We start from the raw sequence: 23,771 nt of genomic DNA on the forward strand, positions 1-23,771 counted from the left end.
CTTCCTTGCTCTTCTTGCTCCAAATCCTGGGAACATTTGAATCAACAGGCGGGCATCTGTCAAACCTTCCTAGCAACTACGCCTGCGGATGGCCAACCTGACCCTGGCAGAGCGTGGGGTTTAGTTTAAGCAGATTGTACATCGGGGACCTCATAAGGCGCCTGGGAGCATTCAAGAACACCACGCTTTTAAGGACAAGGCACTCGGTCACGGGCGCCTTTACTTCGGAGCTCCTTGCTGTTGCTGGCGGGGCGTCCGTTGAGTCCCAGCCCCAACTTTCCCAGGAACTGGCCGTGAGCCCTCTAGTGAGATATATTTTGGCCTGGGCCTCAGTTTTTCCATCTGTCAATCGGGAAAGGGGAAAGCGGACTGGAGGGTCCCGACCAGGTCGGCTGTAGCCTTCGGAAGCTACGGCCCGGGGAGGCTACACCAAGGCAGGTCCGTGGGACGAAAGAACGCGGGCGCTCATCGGCGCCGGTCACGGGATCAAGGGACAGCAACGAGGAGACGCTGGACCTGGCCATTCCTCGCACGCATCTCTGACCTTCTGTGCCTCTCAAGAGAGATGCGGGAAGCAGAGCCACCTCCACTGTAGCCCGAAAGTCTCCGGCCAACATACCGCCAATAACAAGCTACACAAGCGTCTAAGCCTCTCAGAGCCATTTCCGCTAACGTACTCAGGGCGACGGGCGTAAGATGGCGGCCGCGCAGGCGCGAAATGCTACAGCCATGGGTAGGCTCCGCCTCTTACGCTCGCCTTGCATCACGTGGTAATGGCCGCTCAAAAACCGCCTTAGCGAAAACCAGAGCGTGACCTCGTCACGTGATGGAGGACTCCCAATACGGCAAAGGGAAGGCGCCAAAAGTTCTTGTCAGATGGCGAAGGAAACTGCGAAACTCGCCATTGTCATATGATAGAGCAACCTATCGAAAGCGGAGGGAAAGGTGCCGAAGTCACGTGACTATGCACGCAAACACCCAGGCTTGTACCACGTGATAACACACGCCCACCCCAAGACGCCCCCTATCTCTTTTCGCTCCTCCCTCCCATTTGGGTTGGGCCTGCGTCGAGGCGCAACGCGGCGTCAAAGGGGGCGGGGCTTCAGCTGATCACGTGTTCCCGCACCTCCCCGGCGCGCGCCTGCCCGCCCGCCCGCTCGCCCCCGGTCCGGACTCCTCCTCCTCCTCTTCTCGCCATTGCAGTTGGACCCAGCAGCCCGGCGCGCACCGCGTGGCTTTTGGGGGGAAGACCCCGGCGGGCTGTGGCAGGAGGGCGGCGGCGGCGGCTGCGGTCGAAGAAGGGGACGCCGACAAGGTAAGCGTCAATGTGGCGGCGGCCGGGCCCGCTCCCGCCTCTGCCCTTCCCCCCGCCCGCCTTCCTCACCGAGGTCCCCACCGAGGGTTCGCGGTGACAAGGCTGGAGGGGTCCCGCGCTCGCCGCCTCCCCCCGGTCCCCTCATCCCGGCGGCTGACCGGTTCCTCCCTTGCCGGCCTCGCTCCCGCGCTCGGCCGTTAACTCTCCTCCATTGTGCGGAGGAAACAAAATGGCGGCGGCGGCGGCGGCGAGGACTCGGTGCGCGCGCAGCCGCTCCCCCCCACACGCGGCCCCTCGGCCGGCGGCGGCGCCACGCGCGGGGGGTGCGCGCGCACCGGGCCCCCGGCCGCCGCCTCCCCTGGGCCGGGCTTTGTCTGTTGCGGCCTCCTGGGAACGCGCGCACGTGCCTGGAGCACACACCCCCTCGGGTCCCGAGCTTCGCGGCGGGGCGACCCCCCTTTCTCACTCCTCACTTCTCTCCTATTCCCTCCTCCTCTTTGTCCCGGTCCCGCCCCCGGTTCCAGGAGAGTCCCAGGTTCCTGAGGCGGGAAACGTCGCCTCCTTTGTCCTCACAGGGCGCGGAGAGGCGGACCCCTCCTTGGAAGCCCCTTCCCACGCGGACTGCAGAAGAAGCCTTTGTGGGTTCGTTGGGTTTCCAAATCTCTAGTCAGCCAGGCCTCTCTCAGATCAGGGTCCAAACTTGCAAGTGTTTCAGCTTTCTTTTTCTTTAGTTCGTTTGTTTTCATTTTTGAATGTTTTTCCAGATTGTATTTGCTTTCCCTAGAACGGCAGTCTGCTTGGGTGCAAGCTTGGGCCCCGAAACGTGGATGCTTAAAACCCCTTTCTACCTTTATTTCTCCTCGTAGTTGAGCGATTGAGATTCTCGAGGTTACGCAGGAGGTTCTGCCCCAGTTAATCTACCGCCTGGATGAATTATTTGGGGTGTACGGCGGTCTGCCTGCTCTTCCCCCAGTTCAGTGACCAAATTTGAGGAGAGTAAGGGATCTCTTCTTCAAATTTCCAACATTGATTGCCAGTTGCTGCTTAGGTGACATGGATCAGCAACGAAGCATCAGTTTCAGTGGCATCCTTTTCTGGACTCCGGTAATTCCGGTAATTCAATGATGCTGAATCTCTTTCAAGATTTTGCTTACTTGGAAATGAGCGGTGTGATGGCATATTTGTGGTCCACGTGGAATCGCGAGGTGCCATCCGAAGTTAGGATTAAAATTTAGGACTTTTTAAGCTCTCTTTTCCTCAGGTATTTGTGGTTGGGAATCTCCATGGATTGCTCGGAGTGCTGCCACTATGCCTTGTGCTTGATGCTTTGTGTGTGGTCTTGTGGGATGTAGTTACAGCAGCCGCCCAGACTGTGAATGAAGTATGGGAACCACGGCCTCATTCACAGCTGGAAAGCAGGGGGAGGCCGCAGGACACTGGCAGGTGCTCCTCTCCCTGTTCTGTGGTGCCGGGGCCCCTTGCCTGTGTGAGTGGCTCGTGGTCCCTGGGATTTGTGAATGGAATCTGCAGGCCCCAGTGTTGCTTGGAATATTCTTTAGTTCAGACTGGAGGCTGGCCATGAGTGCCAGGCTTGGCCTTACCCCCACTGGGCGCTATTTATCAGTCTCCCTATCTTCCTGGAGCTCAGCCGCCTCTTCCTGGAGCTGAGAGGTGCCTAATTGTTTGTGGTTTTTCTGATTGAACTTGTTTGGTGCCTCTAGGCAAAAATTCCTTTGGCTCCTTCTAGTATTTGCAGAGTCTTGAAGGCCCATATTCCTGAGCATGAGGAGTCTTAAGTCTGTGTTTTATTTTTCCTAAATTCTTCATGTTAAATATTACATTGACAAAGGACAGCTACTAATATTTTGATCACACAGACATATACGGTGCTCCCTGGTTAAGGCCTCCAGGTAGGGGACAGGTAGAGTCAGTGATGGGGAAGAAGTCTTCCCTAAGTCCCTTTCCTTTGGGTACACAGTAGACTTCCCTTTTCTTCTTCAGGCTTTAGCAAGATGTGGGGGTTAGAAGTCTTCTATTCTGGGAAAAGCCTTTAGTCGTTTTCTTTGGGCTGGGGCCTGTTCTCTTATGGACTGTTTTCACCCTCTTTGTCGGTTTCTTTTGATTACCTTTCATGGCTCCAAAGGAGTGATTCCTTCCCCCATTTATACCTCTTGGACTTGCCATCCTGCTACATTTTGTCAGCAAGTTAATTCACCTTGTGCAGTTTTGAAAGATGTGTAAGGCCGGGCGCGGTGGCTCAAGCCTGTAATCCCAGCACTTTGGGAGGCCGAGACGGGCGGATCATGAGGTCAGGAGATCGAGACCATCCTGGCTAACACGGTGAAACCCCGTCTCTACCAAAAAATACAAAAATCTAGCCGGGCGAGGTGGCGGGCGCCTGTAGTCCCACCTACTCGGGAGGCTGAGGCAGGAGAATGGCGTGAACCCGGGAGGCGGAGCTTGCAGTGAGCTGAGATCTGGCCACTGCACTCCAGCCTGGGCGACAGAGCAAGACTCCGTCTCAAAAAAAAAAAAAAAAAAAAAAAAAAAAAGAGAGATGTGTAAGTGTTAACATTTAGTATTAGCAGTTATGGCCCAGGAAATTGTGAGCTTTTTATTTGAATCTTGCTGTGATTGAACCTTTGCAGGAACTAGGATTTTCTAGGGTTTGTTTGTTTGTTTGTTTTGTTTTGTTTTGTTTTGAGTCAGAATTTAGCTCTTGTTGCCCAGGCTGGAGTGCAGTGGTGCGATCTCGGCTCACTGCAACCTGTACCTCCTGAGTTCAAGCGATTCTCCTGCCTCAGCCTCCTGAGTAGCTGGGATTACAGGCATGCTCCACTACACCCAGCTAATTTTGTATTTTTGGTAAGACGGGGCTTCTCCATGTTGATGAGGCTGGTCTGGAACTCCCGACCTCAGGTGATCCACCCGCCTCCCAAAGTGGTGGGATTACGGGAGTGAGCCACCACTCCCAGCCTTCTAGGTTATATTTATTGGATGCTTTTTATGTTAACTAAGTTTTAGCAGAGAAAGATTTGATTTGTTTTCCATCAGGAGGTTTGAAATCTGAGGCAGATAGTGGTTTGAGTGGCATCTTTGCACAATGAATGAGTAAAGAGATTTGGGGCCTGGGAGGCATGAGGCAAACTTTAGTTTACTGCTGAAGCATTTGTCCATTTTATCTGAAACAAGTAGCTTTCCCGTCTGTATAATTATACAGAGTAAGCTGGTGTGGAAATAATTGTGAAAGTAGAGTAGGCAGGTGGGTGGTGGTTGGAGGCCTCATTGGTGTGCTGATTTTTTTTTTTTTTTTTTTTTTTTTTTTTTTTTTTTTTTTTTTGAGGCGGAGTCTCGCTCTGTCGCCCGGACTGGAGTGCAGTGGCCAGATCTCAGCTCACTGCAAGCTCCGCCTCCCGGGTTTACGCCATTCTCCTGCCTCAGCCTCCCGAGTAGCTGGGACTACAGGCGCCCGCCACCTCGCCCGGCTAGTTTTTGTATTTTTAGTAGAGACGGGGTTTCACCGTGTTAGCCAGGATGGTCTCGATCTCCTGACCTCGTGATCCGCCCGTCTCGGCCTCCCAAAGTGCTGGGATTACAGGCTTGAGCCACCGCGCCCGGCCAGGTGTGCTGATTTTTAAGAAATTTTTATGATATTTATGATCTCAGAATCCTTGTGAAACTTTTCCATGGAACACTTCACAGGTGATTCCATTATAAATAGCAATTGGTGGCCAGGTGCTGTGGCTCACGTCTGTAATCCCAGCACTTTGGGAGGCCAAGGTGGGCGGATCATGAGGTCAGGAGTTTGAGACAATCCTGGCCAACATGGTGAAACCCCGTCTCTGTCTCTACTAAAAAAAAAAAGAAAAAAAAAATACAAAATTTTCCGGGTACGGTGGCACACACCTGCGGTCCCAGCTACTTGGGAGGCTGAGGCAGGAGAATCGCTTGTACCTAAGAGGCGGAGGTTGCAGTGAGCTGAGATCGTGCCACTGCACTCCAGCCTGTGTGATGGAGCAAGACTCCGTCTCAAAAAAATAAAAAATGGCAGTTGGAAATTCAGATACATTTAGCATCAGCTGTATTTAGGCGTTTTGTAAAAGTGATGTCCGGTTAAAATTTAATTTTTTTTTTTTTTGAGACAGGGTCTTGCTCTGTCACCCAGGCTGGAGTGCAGTTGCATGATCTCCGCTCACTGCAACCTCTGCCTCCCAGGCTCCAGAAGCAATCCTCCCACCTCAGCCTCCCAAGTAGCTGGGATCACAGGCACATGCCACCACACCCGGCTAATTTTTTGAATTTTTTCTAGAGACAGGGTCTTTCCATGTTGCCCAGGCTGGCCTCAAAACTCTTGTGCTCAGGCAATCTGCCCACCTTGGCCTCCCAAAAAGCTGGAATTACAGAAGTGAGCCATCGCTACTGGCCAGAATTTAATTTTTTTTTCTTCTCATTAAATGTTTACATAGTGAAGAAATTGAAAATGTAGCTACTAGTTTATTATTATTTTTAAACTTTTAAACCAATTTTATTTTTCTGTAGAGACGGGGTCTATGTAGCCCAGGCTGGTCTCAAATTTCTAGGCTTAAGCGATCCTCCTGTCGCAGCCTCTGAAAGTGCTGGGATTACAGATGTGAGCCGCCTTGCCCAGTGGCACTCATTTTAAAACAAAAATGTGTTCATTGTCTGAGGGCCATTCTCTTGTGGAATATGTGATCACCATGGATCATTTAGTCACAAAGTTGAATGTGTATTACAGTATGTAAATTTGCTCCAAATTATTATTATTATTGTTTTTGAGCCGGAGTCTGCTCTGTCGCCCAGGCTGGAGTGCAGTGGCACCATCTCGGCTCACTGTAAGCTCCGTCTCCCGGGTTCATGCCCTTCTCCAGCCTGAGCCTTTTGAGTAGCTGGGACTACAGGCGCCCGCCATCATGCCCAGCTAATTGTGTTTTTAGTAGAGACGGGGTTTCGCCGTGTTAGCCAGGATGGTCTCAGTCTCCTGACCTTGTGATCCGCCTGCCTCAGCCTCCCAAAGTGCTGGGATTTCAGGTGTGAGCCACCGCGCCCAGCCAATTTGCTCCAAATTATTTTTATAATTTTAAGTGGTAGTGAGAAGTTCTACTTGGCAGTGTGAAGTCCGTAATTTTCCGTGAACATGTGTGACAGTTGTCCTTACCTTTTTGAGGCTTTTGTTTCAAAAAGCTGAAGGTTAAGGTCTTAGATAAAGATAAAAAGTCTTGGAGATGAATTAGTCTTCCAGGCCACTTTTTTTCCTGCTACTTGTCTATAAAACTACTTTCTCATATCAGAGTGTTTTTTTTTTTTTTTTTTTTTTTTGAGACGGAGTCTCTGTCATCCAGGCTGGAGTGCAGTGGGATGATCTCGGCTCACTGCAACCTCTGCCTCCTGGGTTCAAGTGTTTCTCTTGCCTCATTTTTCTTGCATCAGCCTCCGGAGTAGCTAGGATAACAGGCACCCACCATCACGCCCAGCTAATTTTTTGTATTTTTAGTAGAGATGAGGCTTCATCATTTTGCCCAGGCTGGTCTCAAACCCCTGATCTCAAGTGATCCGCTGCCTCAGTCTCCCAAAGTGCAGGGATTACAGGTGTGAGCCACAGCGCTCAGCCTAATTTTTGTATTTTTTTTTTTTAAGTTTTGTATTTTTAATAGAGACTGAGTTTCGCCGTGTTGGCTAGGGCGATCTTGAACTGGCCTCACTCAGGTGATCTGCCCGCCTCGGCCTCTCAAAGTGTTGGGGTTACAGATGTAAGCCACCACACCGGGCCTGCAGTTATTTCAAAGTAAAAAGGTTTTACTTCATCCTTTGCTACTAAACAGTTCATATTTGAATGTTAATATTTAATGTCCATGTGAGAGATGGTCTTTTTTTAAAAAAAAAAAAATCTTAACGAAAAATACAGTTCTAGGAAAAAGTAAACATTGAAGTATACACTAAGTTAAAGAAACAAAAAAAAAAAACCAAGGCTTCACTCTGGGAATACATGGGGAAGGATTGCCTCTGCCTCCGGCCAGATATGGGAGGATCTCTCAACCATGCTTCCCTCGCCCCCTTGCTGCCTGAGAGCATGCTGGAAAGAGGGTTTGATAATTCCCACGTGAAGTCATGTTGAATGTTTTTCTGTGGTGGCAGATTTTAAAGCATTTCTGTTGGTTCATCCAAGAGCAGTTAATGTTTTTCTTTTTTTTTCTTAAGGACTGGCCCTCATTATGTTGCCCAGGCTGGTCTTGAACTTCTGGTCTCAACAAATCTTCCTGCCTCGGCCTCCCGAGTAACTGGTATTACAGGCATGCACAACTGTACCCAATTTAATCCTCTTCATACGTTGCATTTGTAGTAGTATGTTCACAAAACATTTCCGCATAGTGCCACCTGTAATCCTTGCTGTCTGCAGCCCGAGGCAGGTAGTATTTTCATCCTTATTTTTCACCCAGCACCAGAAAGGTAAGCGATTTGCTGTAGGGTCCCAAAGCTGCCAAGTTGGAGAGCCCAGGGGCAAATTCCAGGCTTCTAACTCTAGGACTGTGGGCACTCCACAACACTAGTGAGCCTGGAGTCCTGGGTCTCCAGAAACATTTGAGGAACAACTTGTATTTGCCAACTGTTTTTTTTGTTTTTTTGTTCTTTTTGTTTTTTTTTTTTTTTTTGAGATGGAGTCTAGCTCTGTCGCCTAGGCTGGAGTGCAATAGCACGCTCTCGGCTCACTGCAACCTCCGCCTCCTGGGTTCAAGCGATTCTCCTGCCTCAGCTTCCTGAGTAGCTGGGATTACAGTCGCGCGCCATCGCACCCAGCTAATTTTTGCATTTATAGTAGAGATTGGGTTTTACCATGTTGGTCAGGCTGGTCTCAAACTCCTGACCTCATGATTTGCCCACCCTGGCTTCCCAAAGTGCTGCGATTACAGTCATGAGTCACCGCGCCCAGCAGTATTTGCTAGGTTTTTATTTTGTCAAGGAAAATATATTTAAATTAGTGATCATTCACCATTTCCATTTTTCGTGAGTAACAAGATTGTCTTTATCACCAAAACTATAGGAATAAGATAAAGGACAGTCCTTTAAGTTGAAAATATTTATTAAAATCTTTATTTCTGGCTGGGCACTGTGGCTCACGCCTATAATCCCAGCACTTTGGGAGGCCGAGGGTGGCGGATCACTTGAGGTCAGGAGTTCAAGACCATCCTGGCCAAAATGGTATAATCCTGTCTGCACTGAAAATACAAAAATTAGCCAGGAATGGTGGTCTGTGGCTGTAATCCCAACTACTCGGTAGACTGAGGCAGGAGAATTGCTTGAACTCAGAAGGTGGAGGTTGTAGATGAGCTGAGATCACACCACTGCACTGCAATCTGGGTGACAGAGCAAGACTCTGTCTCAAAAAAAAAAAAAAAAACCACTTTATTCCTAACTTTGATGTAGTAACACTGTTGCAGTCTGAACCCTGAACCATTGCACTGGACTTCACGTTGTTAAATATTTCAGAATGGCATTGATAGCAAGATTTTAGACTGGCATTGCTGGGATTACAAGCGCGCACACCGGGCTAATTTTGTTTTCTTAGTAGTGTTGGGGTTTCTCCATGTTGGTCAGGCTGGTCTTGAACTCCCAACCTCAGGTGATCCGCCCGCCTTAGCCTCCCAAAGTGGTGGGATTACAGGTGTGAGCCACTGTGTCTGGCCAGTTGCTTTCTAAGAATAATTTTCAGTGTGCCCTTGATGGCGTGAATCTGTCAAAGTTTAAGGAGTCACCACGACTCCTAGCTCGAGAGTATCATTTCAGCTCACAGCCCAGGATGGGCCAGCTCCAGAGGTCAGGAAACCAGGAGGTGGGTTGAGTCTATGTAAATTTCAAAGCCTAATTTGGTCTCTCTAAGGCGAATATCCACTTCAGGACCATTCGCTAGAGTGGCTGGGAAGGCTGTAAGATTTATGAAATACCCTGAAGACAGGTGGGGCCATACCTGTGAGGGTGTTGCGACTGTACCTGTCCATTCCACAAACATCTGTTAATCCACTCATGCTCAACTAACTTGGGCATGTTTCTTTTCCAACAACAAGTGCCATAAATCTCACAGTGTAATTAGTGAGAGGTCAGAAAGATAGCCATTGCACCACAAACATAATGTTCTGTGGTTGAAGCTTCTGTAACTGCATGCTGTGGGTGGGCTGGATTCAGGAACAAAAGAAAAACGAATCCCTGTGTGTTAAACCATCCCAAACCACCAAGAAGTCACGTTTATTTTATTTTATTTTATTTTATTTTATTTTATTTTTGAGACGGAGTCTCGCTCTGTCGCCCAGGCTGGAGTGCAGTGGCCGGATCTCAGCTCACTGCAAGCTCCGCCTCCCGGGTTTACGCCATTCTCCTGCCTCAGCCTCCCGAGTAGCTGGGACTACAGGCGCCGGCCACCTCGCCCAGCTAGTTTTTTTTTTTTGTATTTTTTAGTAGAGACGGGGTTTCACTGTGTTAGCCAGGATGGTCTCGATCTCCTGACCTAGTGATCCGCCCGTCTCGGCCTCCCAAAGTGCTGGGATTACAGGCTTGAGCCACCGCGCCCGGCCGAAGTCACGTTTAAAATCGCGATACTTCACTTACCACTTGATCCTGCCTTGAGTTTGTTTTCAGAGAAGCTGCATGTTGCTGGTGCCCAGGATTGAATCATAAAAATTGTAAGAATAGTCATTGCTGGTGCCAGGTTTGAATAAATGTGGTTGCAAGAACAGCATTGTTCATCGTTTCGCAGCTTTCATTTAAAGTTAGATTGGTAGGGGCAGCGGAGTGTTGCTTGTGAGTGGGTGCTGTAGGCTTCTTGCCAGCAGTGTGCCTCACTAAAAGTCCTCTTGAAAGGGAAGTTTCTGACCAGGCGTGGTGGCTCACGCCTGTAATCCTAGCACTTTGGGAGGTCGGGACCATCCTGGCTAACACGGTGAAACCCTGTCTCTACTAAAAACAGAAAAAATTAGCCGAGTGCAGTGGCAGGCGCCTGTAGTCCCAGCTACTCTAGTCCCAGCTACTCGAGAGGCTGAGGCAGGAGAATGGTGTGAACCCGGGAGGCGGAGCTTGCAGTGAGCCGAGATAGCACCACTGCTCTCCAATGTGGGCGACAGAGCGAGATTTCGTCTCCAAAAACAAATTTTTTTGTAAATTTTGTAAAAAAAAAAAAAAAAAAAAATCGGCTAATTTTTTTGTATTTTTAGTAGAGATGGGGTTTCACTGTGTTAGCCAGGATGGTCTCAATCTCCTGACCTCGTCATCCGCCTGCCTCTGCCTCCCAAAAAAAAAACAAAAAGGAAAGGGAGGTTTCTGCTCATCCTGAAGATTCCTGGATCAGTTAATGAGACAGATTCCAAGAAGCTGGCTTGGATGTCAAATTTGTCTTGGGCTCACAGAGAGAAATGGGTTTGTTGCCTTGAAAAGGAGCAATAACTGTAGTTTTTAAACATTTGTTTTAGTTCAGATAATTACTACTCTTACTCATTTGTCCACGTGAGTCGGAAAGCATTGCTGCCGTTGCCTGGTCTAAGGGAGGAGGACCCAGGCATGTAAGGGACTACATGCTGGCCAGTTGTGGTCAGAGCCAACTGGAGGCCAGCAAGGCCCTTCAGGGGTCTTTTCAAGGGTCTGCCTCAGGCAGCAGAGGAAGGTGAAGTGAGGCACTCGTTATAGCAAGGGCACACCCACGGTTCTCGTTTTGAACAGTGAAGAGAGCAGATGGAAAGCCACATGCAGGGCATTTGCTGAAGACAGGTGTGTTGGGGGCGTGTGTGTGTCCTCTGAGGCATTTTGGATGGGATGATATTTTGACCAAATGATACATTGTGCTTCAGTGGTTGGTGGGTGGCTTTTTTTCTTTTTTTCGAGACAGAGTCTTGCTCTGTCGCCCAGACTGGACTGTAGTGGCGCGATCTCGGCTCACTGCAAGCTCTGCCTCTCGGGTTCACGCCATTCTCCTGCCTCAGCCTCCTGAGTAGCTGGGACTACAGGTGCCCGCCACTACACTCGGCAAATTTTTTTGTATTTTTAGTAGAGATGGGGTTTCACCGTGTTAGCCAGGATGGTCTCGATCTTCCTGACCTCGTGATCCGCCTGCCTCTGCCTCCCGAAGTGTTAGGATTACAGGTGTGATCCACTGCGCCTGGCAATGGGGTGGTTTTCTACCCCTAACTCTAGTCTGTCACATGGCGTTTTTATTAGATTGTCTGTATCAACTGGGGGTGAACTTTAGTCTTTTAACAGTTTTCAGAGTATGAAGTTTGGATGTAAATTCTAATATGAGAAATTAGTTTCGTTTTTTTTTTAAGTATCTTTATGGACATGGATATATATAAATTTAATGTGTCAAATCTGTTTTATTTTAGTAACATCTTTTGAAAATCTTCAAACATACAAAAAAAGGTGATACAATTTTAGTGAACACTCAGGCCAGGCGCAGTGGCTCACGCCCGTAGTCCCTGCAGTTTGGGAGGCCGAGGCGGGCCGATCATTTGAGGTCAGGAGTTTGAGACCAGCCTGGCCAACGTGGTGAAACCCCCATCTCTACTAAAAATACAAAAATTAACCTGGCATGGTGGTAGGTGCCTGTAATCCCAGCTACCCGGAAAGCTGAAGCAGAAGAAGTGCTTGAGCCTGGGAGGTGGAGGTCACAGTGAGCCAATATCACGCTACTGCACTCCATTCCAGCCTGGGGAACAGAGTGAGAGTCCATTTCAAAAAATAATAATAAAGAATTTAAGCTGGGTGCAGTGGCTCACACTTTTGTAATTCCAGCACTTTGGGAGGCCGAGGCAGGCGGATCACTTGAGGTCTGGAGTTTGAGACCAGCCCGACAAATGTGATGAAACCCCGTCTCTACTAAAAATACAAAAAAGAAATTGCCAGGTGTGGCTGGGCGCGGTGGCTCACACCTGTAATCCCAGCACTTTGGGAGGCCGAGGCAGGAGGATCATGAGGTCAGGAGATGGAGACCATCCTGGCCAACATGGTGAAACGTCTCTCCTAAAAAAACAAAAAATTAGCCGGGTGTGGTGGCACATGCCTGTGGTCCCATTTACTCCGGAGGCTGAGGCAGCAGAATGGTGTGAACCTGGGAGGCGGAGCTTGCAGTGAGCCGAGATTGCACCACTGCACTCCAGCCTGGGCGACAGAGCAAGACTCCCTCTGGAAAAAAAAAAAAAAAAATCCACGTGTGGTGGCGCATGTCTGTAATCCCAGATACTTAGGAGGCTGAGGCAGGACAGTCGCTTAAACCTGGGAGGCAGAGGTTGCAGTGAACCCAGATCATGCTATTGCACTCCAGTCTGGGCAACAAGAGTGAAACTGTCTCAAGATACGATAATAATAAAATAAATTTAATGAACACGTACCTATATACACAGCCTAGGTTGTGCTGTGGGCATTTAACTGCTTGTGTTTTACCTATTTGTCCATCCACTTATAGTTCTCTTCACTTGATTGATTGATCAGAGACAGGGTTATACTTTGTTGTCCAGGCTGGAGTGCAGTGGTACAATCATAGCTCAGTGCTGTCTCAAACTCCTGGGCTCAAACAGTCCTTGCGTCTCAACCTCCCAGAGTGTTGGGGTTATAGGCATGAACCACTATGCCTGGCCTCATTTTTTTTTTTTTTTTGAGATGGAGTCTTGCTCTGTTGCCCAGGCTGGAGTGTAGTGGTGAGATCTTGGCTCACTGCAGCCTCTGCCTTCCTGATTCCAGTGATTCTCCTGCCTTAGCCTCTTGGGTAGCTGGGATTACAGGCGCTTGCCACCATGCCCGGCTAATTTATATATTTTTAGTAGAGACAGGGTTTCACCATGTTAGGCTGGTCTCAAACTCTTGACCTCAGATGATCCACCCGCCTCAGCCTCCTGAAGTGTTGGAGTTACAGGCATGAGCCACTGTGCCTGGCCACTTTATTTTGATGATACATTTCAAACTAAGTAGCAGAAAGTTGCAAGTCTTCCCTCTACATATTATTAACTATATTTATAGTTCTTTTTTTTGGGTGGCGGGGTACAGGGTCTCACACACTGTTGCCCAAGCTAGAGTACAGTGGCACAGTCTTGATTCACTCCAGCCTCCCATCTACTGGGCTCAAGTGATCCTCCTCCCTCAGCCTCCTGAGTAGCTGAAATTAATGGGCAGGTGCCACCACGCCCGGCTAATTTTTTTTTCTTTCTTTTTTTCTTTTTTTGAGACGGAATTTCGCTCTTGTTGCCAAGGCTGGAGTGCAGTGGCGTGACTTTGGGTCACTGCAGCCTCCGCCCCCTAGGTTCAAGCGATTCTCCTGCCTCAGCCTCCCGAGTAGCTGGGATTCTAGGCATGCACCACCAATGTCCTGCTAATTTTGTGTTTTTAATAGAGACGGGTTTCTATTTCGCCATATTGGCGAGGTTGGTCTTAAACTCTCAACCTCAGGTGATCCACCCACCACAGCCTCCCAAAGTGCTGGGATTACAGGTGTGAACCACCACGCGCAGCCTATCTGGCTAATTTTTTTTTTTTTTTTTTGAGACGGAGTCTCGCTCTGTTGCCCAGGCTGGAGTGCAGTGGCTGGATCTCAGCTCACTGCAAGCTCCACCTCCTGGGTTTACGCCATTCTCCTGCCTCAGCCTCCCGAGTAGCTGGTACTACAGACACCTGCCACCTCGCCTGGCTAGTTTTTTGTATTTTTTAGTAGAGACGGGGTTTCACTGTGTTAGCCAGGATGGTCTCGATCTCCTGACCTCGTGATCCGGCCGTCTCGGCCCCCCAAAGTGCTGGGATTACAGGCTTGAGCCACCGCGCCCGGCCCTATCTGGCTAATTTTTAAAATTTTTTTTAGGGACAAGGTCTCATTATATTGCCGAGGTTGGCCTTGAACTACTGTGCTCAAGTGATCTGCCTCCCTCGGCCTCCCAAAGTGCTGTGACTACAGGCATGAGCCACTGCTCCTGCCTCACTTTATTTTTATGAGGCGTTTCCAACTAAATAGCAGGAAGTTGTAATCTTCCTTCTTACATAGTAACAAGAATTTAGTATTTATTTTCAGTTGGATTTTTATTTTTTTCTTTAAAAAATTTTTTTGTAGATTCACTCAGGCTGGTCTTGGACTCCTGACAAATGCTCCTCCCAACATGGTGAGCCACCATGCGCAGTCTCTTTATTCTTTTTAAATAATGCACAGATGTTTAGTATACCAGTCAGTGAATTCGGGCCACTGCATATACCCAACCCTTGTCAGGAGGGAGAGTGTAACCTTCACCTCAGAAAGCTTGGGAGGGCCCCTTCCCATGTGATCCCTGCCACCGTCCCCTAGAGGCTGTCCCATCACTGATTAGTTTTGCTTATTCTAGAACTTCACATAGGTGGAAGCATGATTCTTTTTGAATTTGTCTGACATGTAGCCAGTGAGATACCTCATAAGTCAGCTCCCATGTCCTCAGGATAAGACTGTTCTAATCACCAGCGCTTTGTTGCTTTCTGGCGCTCCAGTAGGATCCAGGCTCACCTGGTATATCCCCTGCTGCAGATTACGATCCACCTCTCCCAGGAGCTTCTTTCAGTAGATTTTTGTTGTGGTGGTGGTGGTGGTATATTTTTATTTACTTATTTTGAGACATTCTTTCTCTGTGTCACATAGGCTGGAGTGCAGTGGCGCAATCTCGGCTCATGGCATTCTCTACCTCCCCAGTTCAAGGAGATTGAGGAGTTCAAGACCAGCCTGGCCAACATAGTGAAACCCTGTCCCTACTAAAAATACAAAAATTAGCCGGACGTGGTGGCACGCACCTTTCGTCCTAGCTACTTGGGAGGCTGAGACAGGAGAATTGCCCGAACCTGGCAGATGGAGATTACAGTGAGCCAAGATCGCACCACTGCACTCCAGCCTGGGTGAGAGAGAGAGACTCTCTCAAAAAGACAAAAATAGTTGGCCATGCATGGTGGCTCACACCTGTAACCCCAGCACTTTGGGAGACTGAGGTGGGAGGATCACTTGAGCCCAGGAGTTCGAGACCAGCCCACACAACATGGCGACACCCCATCTCTACAAATCATTTTTTTAAAATGTATTACCGAATTTTTATTTTATTTTATTTTTATTATTATTATTTTTTTTTATTTTTTTTTTTTTTGAGACGGAGTCTTGCTCTGCCGCCCAGGCTGGAGTGCAGTGGCCAGCTCTCAGCTCACTGCAAGCTCCGCCTCCCGGGTTCACGCCATTCTCCTGTCTCAGCCTCCCCAGTAGCTGGGACTACAGGCGCCTGCCTCGTCGCCCGGCTAGTTTTTTGTATTTTTTAGTAGAGACGGGGTTTCACCATATTAGCCAGGATGGTCTCGATCTCCTGACCTCGTGATCCGCCCGTCTCGGCCTCCCAAAGTGCTGGGATTACAGGCTTGAGCCACCGCGCCCGGCCTATCGAATTTTTTTTTTCTTTCTTTTTTTTTTTTTTTTTTGAGACGGAGTCTCGCTCTGTCGCCCAGGCTGGAGTGCAGTGGCCGGATCTCAGCTCACTGCAAGCTCCGCCTCCCGGGTTTACGCCATTCTCCTGCCTCAGCCTCCCAAGTAGCTGGGACTACAGGCACCCGCCAACTCGCCCGGCTAGTTTTTTGTATTTTTTAGTAGAGACGGGGTTTCGCCGTGTTAGCCAGGATGGTCTCGATCTCCTGACCTCGCGATCCACCCATCTCGGCCTCCCAAAGTGCTGGGATTACAGGCTTGAGCCACCGCGCCCGGCCCTATCGAATTTTTAAAACATGCACAAAAGAGTTACAGTATCCGTCACCCAGCTTCAGCAGCTGTCATGTTCTGTAGTCTTGTTTTATCCTTCTCTACTATCTGCTCCCTGGTATATTTCAGAGCAAATACCAGGTATATAATTTCAGCCATAAATTTGTCTTAAATATGTGTGGAACAGTTAAAGGTGGTTCTTTACAGCACAACCACAGTATTATTCCCCTAACTGAAGTAACTGCAATTCCTTCATAAGGATTCACTTCATGAACAAGATTCCCAGTGTCCTTGCGACTATCCAGGGAAACCACAGCCAAGGGAATTGGCTTGGCAGAATCAGTGGGGAATGAAGGCCCTTTGGAGTTTGACTCTGGCTTGGTGAAGAGACATGGGAGGTGGAGGAGAGGGTGCCCTTTGCACACACATCACTCACACCTGGCCCTCGCTGCAGCCTGGGGAGGCAGATTTTTTCAGCAGTAGGATCTGGTACCGGTTGTTAGGTCTGTGGGATATGTGCTGCATGCTTCAAGTAGGTTGACTTGTTTCATTTTCGTAGTCCTGCCGAGGGTAGAGGGGCTGCTTCCATGTTGCTGATGCAAGAAGGAAGCTAGTGGGCTGGGCAAGTGGAGTTTCAGGTCCAAGTCTGTGCAGAAGCTTTCTCTGGACGATCGATCGAGTGGCTCACCCCATGGTGTGAGTCTCAGGCGCATTGAGTCACTGAGCCCAGGGACTGGCTTTCTGCCCTTTTCATCCATGCCCCCCTCACACTCCTCCTCTCTTGCATCCCTCCCCTGTCATGAAGCCTTTGACCCCACCATGTCCTGTTGCTGGGCTCTGCAGGCGTATCATTTGACCCCTAGGTTTTTTTTGTTTGTTTGTTTTAATGAGACAGAGTTTTGCTCTTGTTACCCAGGCTGGGGTGCAATGGGGTGATGTTGACTCAGTGTAACCTCCGCCTCCCTGGTTCAAGCAATTCTTGGGCTTCAGCCTCCTGAGTAGCTAGGATTACAAGCATGTGCTACCACGCCCGACTAATTTTTTGTATATTTAGTAGATACAGGGTTTCACCATGTTGGCCAGGCTGATCTTGAACTCGTGACCTCAGGTGATACCCCTGCCTTGGCCTCCCTAAGTACTGGGATTACAGGCGTGAGTCACCGTGCCCGGCGACCCCTAGGTTTTATTTATTCATTTATTTATTTTGAGGTGGAGTCTCTATTGGCCAGGCTGGAGTGCAGTGGCACAATCTCAGCTCGCTGCAATGTCTGCCTCTTGGGTTAAAGCTATTCTCCTGCCTCAGCCTCCCTAGTAGCTGGGATGACAGGTGTGCGCCACCGCGTCCATCTAATTTTTGTATTTTTGGGAGAGACCGGTTTCACCATGTTGACCAAGGTGGTCTCAAATTCCTGACTTCTTCTTCTTCTTTTTTTTTTTTTTTTTTTTTGAGACAAAGTCTCGCTCTGTCGCCCAGCCTGGAGTGCAGTGGCGCAATCTCGGCTCACCGCAAGCCCTGCCTGCCGGGTTCACGCCATTCTCCAGCCTCAGCCTCCCGTGTAGCTGGGACTACAGGCGCCCACCACCGCACCCGGCTAATTTTTTGTGTTTTTAGTAGAGATGAGGTTTCACTGTGTTAGCCAGGAGGGTCTCAATCTCCTGACCTCGTCATCCGCCTGCCTCAGCCTCCCAAAGTGCTGGGATTATAGGCGTGAGCCACCTCACTCAAGCACCCTTAGGTTTTTAAGTTTGGGATGTTTAGATTTTGCAGTTAGATTTTGCTAGGTAGTCCTGGGTATTTTGGGAAGGTCTTGTTTTGGCCAGCATGTCAGAATTTATCCTTGATGCTTGGGCCTTTTCAGGTTTGAGCCTGCTCTGCTGGCTGGGAACTAGTTTAGTCGGAAGGGGCTGGCAGTTGCTTGTAGGGGGTAGATTCATCTGGTATGTATTGTGCTGATGGGGTTTTTTGGTTGTTTACTCATTTGGAAGATTGCAGTATGGACCAGACTGTTTGTGTAGAGTGGGAATTGAGTAGGTTGGAGTCGGCATGATACTGAGACCGAAATAGTAATTATGGCTTAGTTTGTCCTGAAAGATTCTGTTGTGCACTTCAGTTGTCTTAGCATCTTCAGAGTTGAACCTGCTGTGGTTGTCGTCGTCCACCTGATATTTCAGATACTTACTTTTCGGGAGGTTCGCTCTTTCTCATTTTACAGAAACCTTTTGGGACCCTTTGCCACATGTCTTTCTTCCATCTCTTCATTACTGTCAGGGATTAGAGCTCCTTCCCTCTCTTTTCCTTCTCCAAGCACCAAGATTTTGATGTAAACCTTTTTTTTTCTTTTTTTTTTTTGGAGATGAAGTCTTGCTCTGCCACCCGTGCTAGAGTGCAGTGGTGTGATCTCTGCTCACTGCAGCCTCCGTATCCTGGGCTAAAGCGATATTTGTGCCTCAGCCTCCCAAGTAGCCAGGACTACAGGTGCCCACCACACCCAGCCAATTTTTGTATTTTTGGTAGAGATGGGGTTTTGCCATGTTCGCCAGGCTGGTCTCAAACTCCTGACCTCAAGTGATCCACCCGCCTCGGCCTCCCAAAGTGGCGGGATTACAGGCGTGAGCCACTGTGCCTAGCCTGATGTGAGCATTTCTACCTGTAGTGTTTTTTGGAGACCTGTTAATATTTTCATACTTGTAAAAATGGGCATATTTATGTAAAGGAAGATAAAAAAGAAAGTAAAATACCATCTGAGTGTCTGTAGGCCTGAAGTCAGATCAGATTTCTTGAAACCATCTGTTTTCATTTTTAGAGTGTTACGTAGTTAATGCCTTGGCTTAGCAGTGGTTACTTGGAAATAAAGATGTGTCCTGCTGTGTTGACAGGCCCTTCATGAGGCAGCACACATGTCATTCTTGCTACTGTGTACCTGGTTGCTAAAATAAATCCTACTATAAGTTATATGAAACTAAAAAAATTTTCTGATCTTATAGAGCTGAAGTATTGATAACACCAAGGAAATCTATCACGATCTGAAAAGATAAGCAAAAGTTTGATTTCCAGACACTACAGAAGTAAAAATGGTAAGTTTTTGATCACAGATACTGTTTCTTCACTCATGTACAGAGACGTTTGTAACCTTTTCCAAAGCATTTGATTCCATTACCATTTTTATTAGCTCTTTTGGATTATAAAGTAATATTATCTATTCTGTATTCCATTCTGTCTCCCACTGCCCGGACACAACAGCTGTTCAGTTTGCTTGTTCCTCCTTGGTCCTTCAGTTGTGCTCCTGCAGGCTTGGTTTTTACACACAAGCGATATAGCATCGTTCGGAATTGTGCAGCTTAAAAGATGAATGTTGGGCTGCTTGCTCTCTTTACATCATTTTTAACTTAATTCTCACATCCCTAGCGTCCAATGCGAATTTTTGTGAATGATGACCGCCATGTAATGGCAAAGCATTCTTCCGTTTATCCAACGCAAGAGGAGCTGGAGGCAGTCCAGAACATGGTGTCCCACACGGAGCGGGCACTCAAAGCTGTGTCCGACTGGATAGACGAGCAGGAAAAGGGTAGCAGCGAGCAGGCAGAGTCCGAAAACATGGATGTGCCCCCAGAGGACGACAGTAAAGAAGGGGCTGGGTAAGTGAGGTTTTCTGTCGTCGTTTTCTTTCTTGTAGAGAGGGTAGCCAGGGTAGGGGTTGGTACCTGTTTTCTTTTTTTTTCTTTTTGAGACGGAGTCTCGCTTTGTGGTCCAGACTGGAGTGCAGTGGTGTGATCTCGGCTCACTGCAAGCTCCGCCTCCCGGGTTCACACCATTCTCCTGCCTCAGCCTCCCAAGTTTAGCTGGGACTACAGGCGCCCACCACCACGCCCAGCTAATTTTTTTGTATTTTTAGTAGAGATGGGGTTTCACCCTGTTAGCCAGAATGGTCTCGATCTGACCTCGTAGGGTAGGGGTTGGCTCCTGTTTTCTAAGAGACTCCAGCCTGTCTTGGGACCTCTGGGTCGTGGTCAGACTGAATTCCTCACTGAGCTGGATGTTGGTCTGTCCCTCAGGGAACAGAAGACGGAGCACATGACCAGAACCCTGCGGGGAGTGATGCGGGTGGGCCTGGTGGCAAAGGGCCTCCTACTCAAGGGGGACTTGGATCTGGAGCTGGTGCTGCTGTGTAAGGAGAAGCCCACAACCGCCCTCCTAGACAAGGTGGCCGACAACCTGGCCATCCAGCTTGCTGTAAGTGTGGCTGTCACTGCCGGGTAGGTGGGTGGTTGGTAGACGTGCTGGTTGAGGATGTGGGGCCCAGGAAAAAGTGTCCAGCTAGGCCATGCTCCAAGAAGCACATGCCAGACTTGCCCTGGCACTTGCTGTGCATGTGTCTTCTCAGTAGGTGACGAGCAGGACACCAACAAGCCACTGAGCTTCTGTGGAACCTGACTGCAGGGGTCATAAGGACCCCGTGCTTGTTTTGTGCCAGGCAGCACACAAGCCGAAGATCATTGGGCATAAACTTCACGTCTAGGCTCCATTGGATGGATAGCTAGATAGATAGCAGAGTTGTTATCTCTTCCATTGGATCCAAAGCTAAATGTAAAGAATTGTTTTTTTTCTTTTGAGATGGAGTCTCAGTCTGTTGCCCAGGCTAGAGTACAGTGACTCGATCTCAGATCACTGCAACCTCTACCTCTGAGGTAGATGATTCTCCTACCTCAGGCTCCCAGGTAGCTAGGATTACAGGCGTGCACCACCACACCCAGCTAATTTTTATATTTTTAATATAGACGGGGTTTCACTGTGTTGGCCAGGCTGGCCTCTAACTCCCAACCTCAGGTGATTCATTCATCCATCTCAGTCTCCCAAAGTGCTAGTATCACAGCCGTGAGCCACAGCACCCAGCTGAAAATTTTTTGTATATGTTTATTTTATTTTTATAAATAGAGAGGGGTTCTTGCTGTATTGCCCTGGCTGGATTCAAACTGTTGCCCTCAAGCAGTCCTCTTCTCCCCAGCCTCCCACAGTGCTGGGATTAGAAGTGTGAGCCACCACACACTTTTTTTTTTTTTTTTGAGATGGAGTCTTACTCTGTTGCCTAGGCTGGAGTGCAGTGGTGCAGTCTTGGCTCACTGCAACCTCTGCCTCCTGAGTTTAAGCGATTCTCCTGCCTTAGCCTCCCAAGTAGCTGGTACTACAGGCACGTGCTGCTACGTCCAGCTGATTTTTGTATTTTTAGTAGAGATGGGGTTTCGCCATGTTGGCCAGGGTGGTCTCGAACTCCTGACCTCAAGCCATCTGTCCACCTCGGCCTCCCGAAGAGCTGGGATTACCGGCATGAGCCACCGTGCCTGGCCAATTTTTTTTTTTTTTTTTTTTTTTTTTTTTTTTTTTTTTTAAAGATAAGGAAGGTCTTGCTCTGTAGCCCAGGCTGGAGTGTGGCAGGGCAATTATAGTTCATTGCAACCTCCACTTCCAGGTCTCAGGTGATCCTCCCATTGCAGCGCCCTGAGTAACTAGGACTACCGGCATGTACTACCACTCCCAGCTAAAAGATCTTTTTTTTTTTTTTTTTTTTAAAAACCATGTATTTGTTTCATTGTGAAAGTATTGCATAAATAATGGTCTCTGTTTATTGAGTGTTTACTAAAGTCAGGCCCTCAACCAGATGTGCTCTTGATGTGTGTTATTTCATCTTCCTCTAAGTGGGACAGATGATGTGACAGAGCTGCAGGGCAGCTGAGGAATAGATCCCAAGACCCACAGCTGGGCTGTTTGGAGAAATTAGAACCTCTGCCAGGTGTTGCCTCCTCAGGACACAGTCCCCCTGTATTTATGTATAGGATAAGCAAAAAAGAAGTGTACAAGCATCTTTGAATCTTTGACAGAGTCTTGTGTCATCCAGGCTGGAGTGCAGTGGCATGAACTTGGGTCACTGCACCCTCTGCCTCCCCTGGCTCAAGTGTTCCTCCCACCTCATCTTCCCGAGTAGCTGGGACTACAGACGTGCGCCACCACACCCAGCTGTTTTGTGTGTATGTGTGTGTGTAGATGAGTTTTTGCCGCGTTGCCTAGGCTGTTCTTGAACTCTTGATCACGGGCCTGAGCCACCATAGCCTTTGAATGTTTTAGTCTTATTCCTTAGAAAGAAAAACCTGATTTACTCACACAATGCAGATTTGTATTCTCTCACATGGGACTGACAATTTTAGGTTCAGGACAAAACTTAAAATGTGGAGCTAATGGAAGTGCATTAGATACTTCTGAGGAGCCATTGAAGATGAAGCTGTGAAATTTTTGTATGATAATTTTCTTTTTTTCCTTTTTCTTTTGAAAGTACATCAGCATAGTGATAATTCTTTTTCTTTTTTGAGACAGTCTTGCTGTCACCCAGGCTGGAGTGCATTGGTGTGATGTTGGCTTACTGCAACCTCCGCCTCCTGGGTTCAAGCGATTCTCCTGCCTCAGCCTCCTGAGTTGCTGGGATTATGGGTGCCCTCCACCAAGCCCAGCTAATTTTTGTATTTTTAGTAGAGCCCACATTGGCCACGCTGGTCTTGAACTCCTGACCTCAGGTATTCTGCCTGCCTCTGCCTCCCAAAGTTCTGGGATTACAGGCGTGAGCCACTGTGTCTGGCCCATAGTGGTAATCGGGGGTTGGGGGAGGCAGGCGGGGGGAGCGGGATGGAGTTTCACTCTTGTTGCCCAGGCTGGAGTACAATGGGGTGATCTCAGCTCACCACAAAACCCGCCTCCTGGATTCAGGCAATTCTCCTGCCTCAGCCTCCTGAGTAGTGGGGATTGCAGGCATGCACCGCCATGCCTGGCTAATTTCGTATTTTTAGTAGAGATGGGATTTCTCCATGTTGGTCAGGCTGGTCGCTCTGTCACCCAGGCTGGAGTGCAGTGGCGTGATCTCTGCTCACTGCAAGCTCCGCCTCCCGGGTTCACACCATTCTCCTGCCTCAGCCTCCCGAGTAACTGGGACTACATGCGCCTGCCACCGCTCCCGGCTAATTCTTTTGTGTTTTTTTTTAGTAGAGACGGGGTTTCACTGTGGTCCTGATGGCCTGAACCTCGTGATCCGCCCACCTCGGCCTCCTCAAGTGCTGGGATTACAGGCGTGAGCCACCGTGCCCACGCCCCCCCTGCCCCTTTTTTTTTAAAGGAGACAGGGTCTCTTGCTCTGTTGCCCAAGCTCGGGTACAGTGGTGCAATCTCAGCTCACTACAGCGTTGATTTTCTGGCCTCAAGCAATCCTCCCACCTCAGCCTCCTGAGTAACTGGGACCACAAGTGTGTGCCACCATGTCTGGCGAATTTTTAAAATTTTTTGTAGATATGAGGTTTCACTATGTTGTCCTGGCTGGTTTTGAGCTCCTAGCCTCAAGCTATTTGCTTGCCTTAGCCTCCCAAAGTGCTAGGATTACAGGCATGAGCCATTGAGCCTGGCCAGTAATTATTCCTTAAAGATGAAAATAATAGGGATTTTAAAAATCATTTCTAGTGGTTCCTTAAGAGGAATGAATCACCCCCCTGCCCTGATAACTTTTGGCAGTGTCTGTTGACAGCGTGGTGGTGGGGTGCTGTGGTGCTGTCAGCACCTGATGGGTGAAAATCAGTGATGCTGCTCAACACCCTATCATGTGCAGAGTAGCTCCCCCAACCAAGAATTTTCCAGCCCAGAAGTTCAGTTGTGCTGAAGTTGAGAAATCCTGTTTCAGATGTTTTCAATGTATTTAT

General features: G+C 48.7%; 1 protein-coding gene across 6 annotated transcripts in view; it reads left to right on the plus strand.

The window, feature by feature from the left end:
• Positions 1 to 1,089: 1,089 nt before the first annotated feature.
• ILF3 (interleukin enhancer binding factor 3) overlaps positions 1,090 to 23,771 on the plus strand; it is a 40,486-nt gene continuing 17,804 nt past the window's right edge. For all 6 annotated transcript variants that reach the window (XM_010373749.2, XM_030935322.1, XM_010373751.2 and 3 more), the window contains exons 1-4: positions 1,090 to 1,315; positions 19,029 to 19,118; positions 19,450 to 19,679; positions 20,097 to 20,274. In XM_010373749.2, coding sequence (XP_010372051.1) covers positions 19,116 to 19,118; positions 19,450 to 19,679; positions 20,097 to 20,274 — 411 coding nt within the window. In that variant the 5' untranslated portion in view covers positions 1,090 to 1,315; positions 19,029 to 19,115. The remainder of the gene's footprint in view (positions 1,316 to 19,028; positions 19,119 to 19,449; positions 19,680 to 20,096; positions 20,275 to 23,771) is intronic.

Source organism: Rhinopithecus roxellana, chromosome 8, assembly GCF_007565055.1.
Source record: "Rhinopithecus roxellana isolate Shanxi Qingling chromosome 8, ASM756505v1, whole genome shotgun sequence".
NCBI classification, from domain to species: domain Eukaryota; kingdom Metazoa; phylum Chordata; class Mammalia; order Primates; family Cercopithecidae; genus Rhinopithecus; species Rhinopithecus roxellana.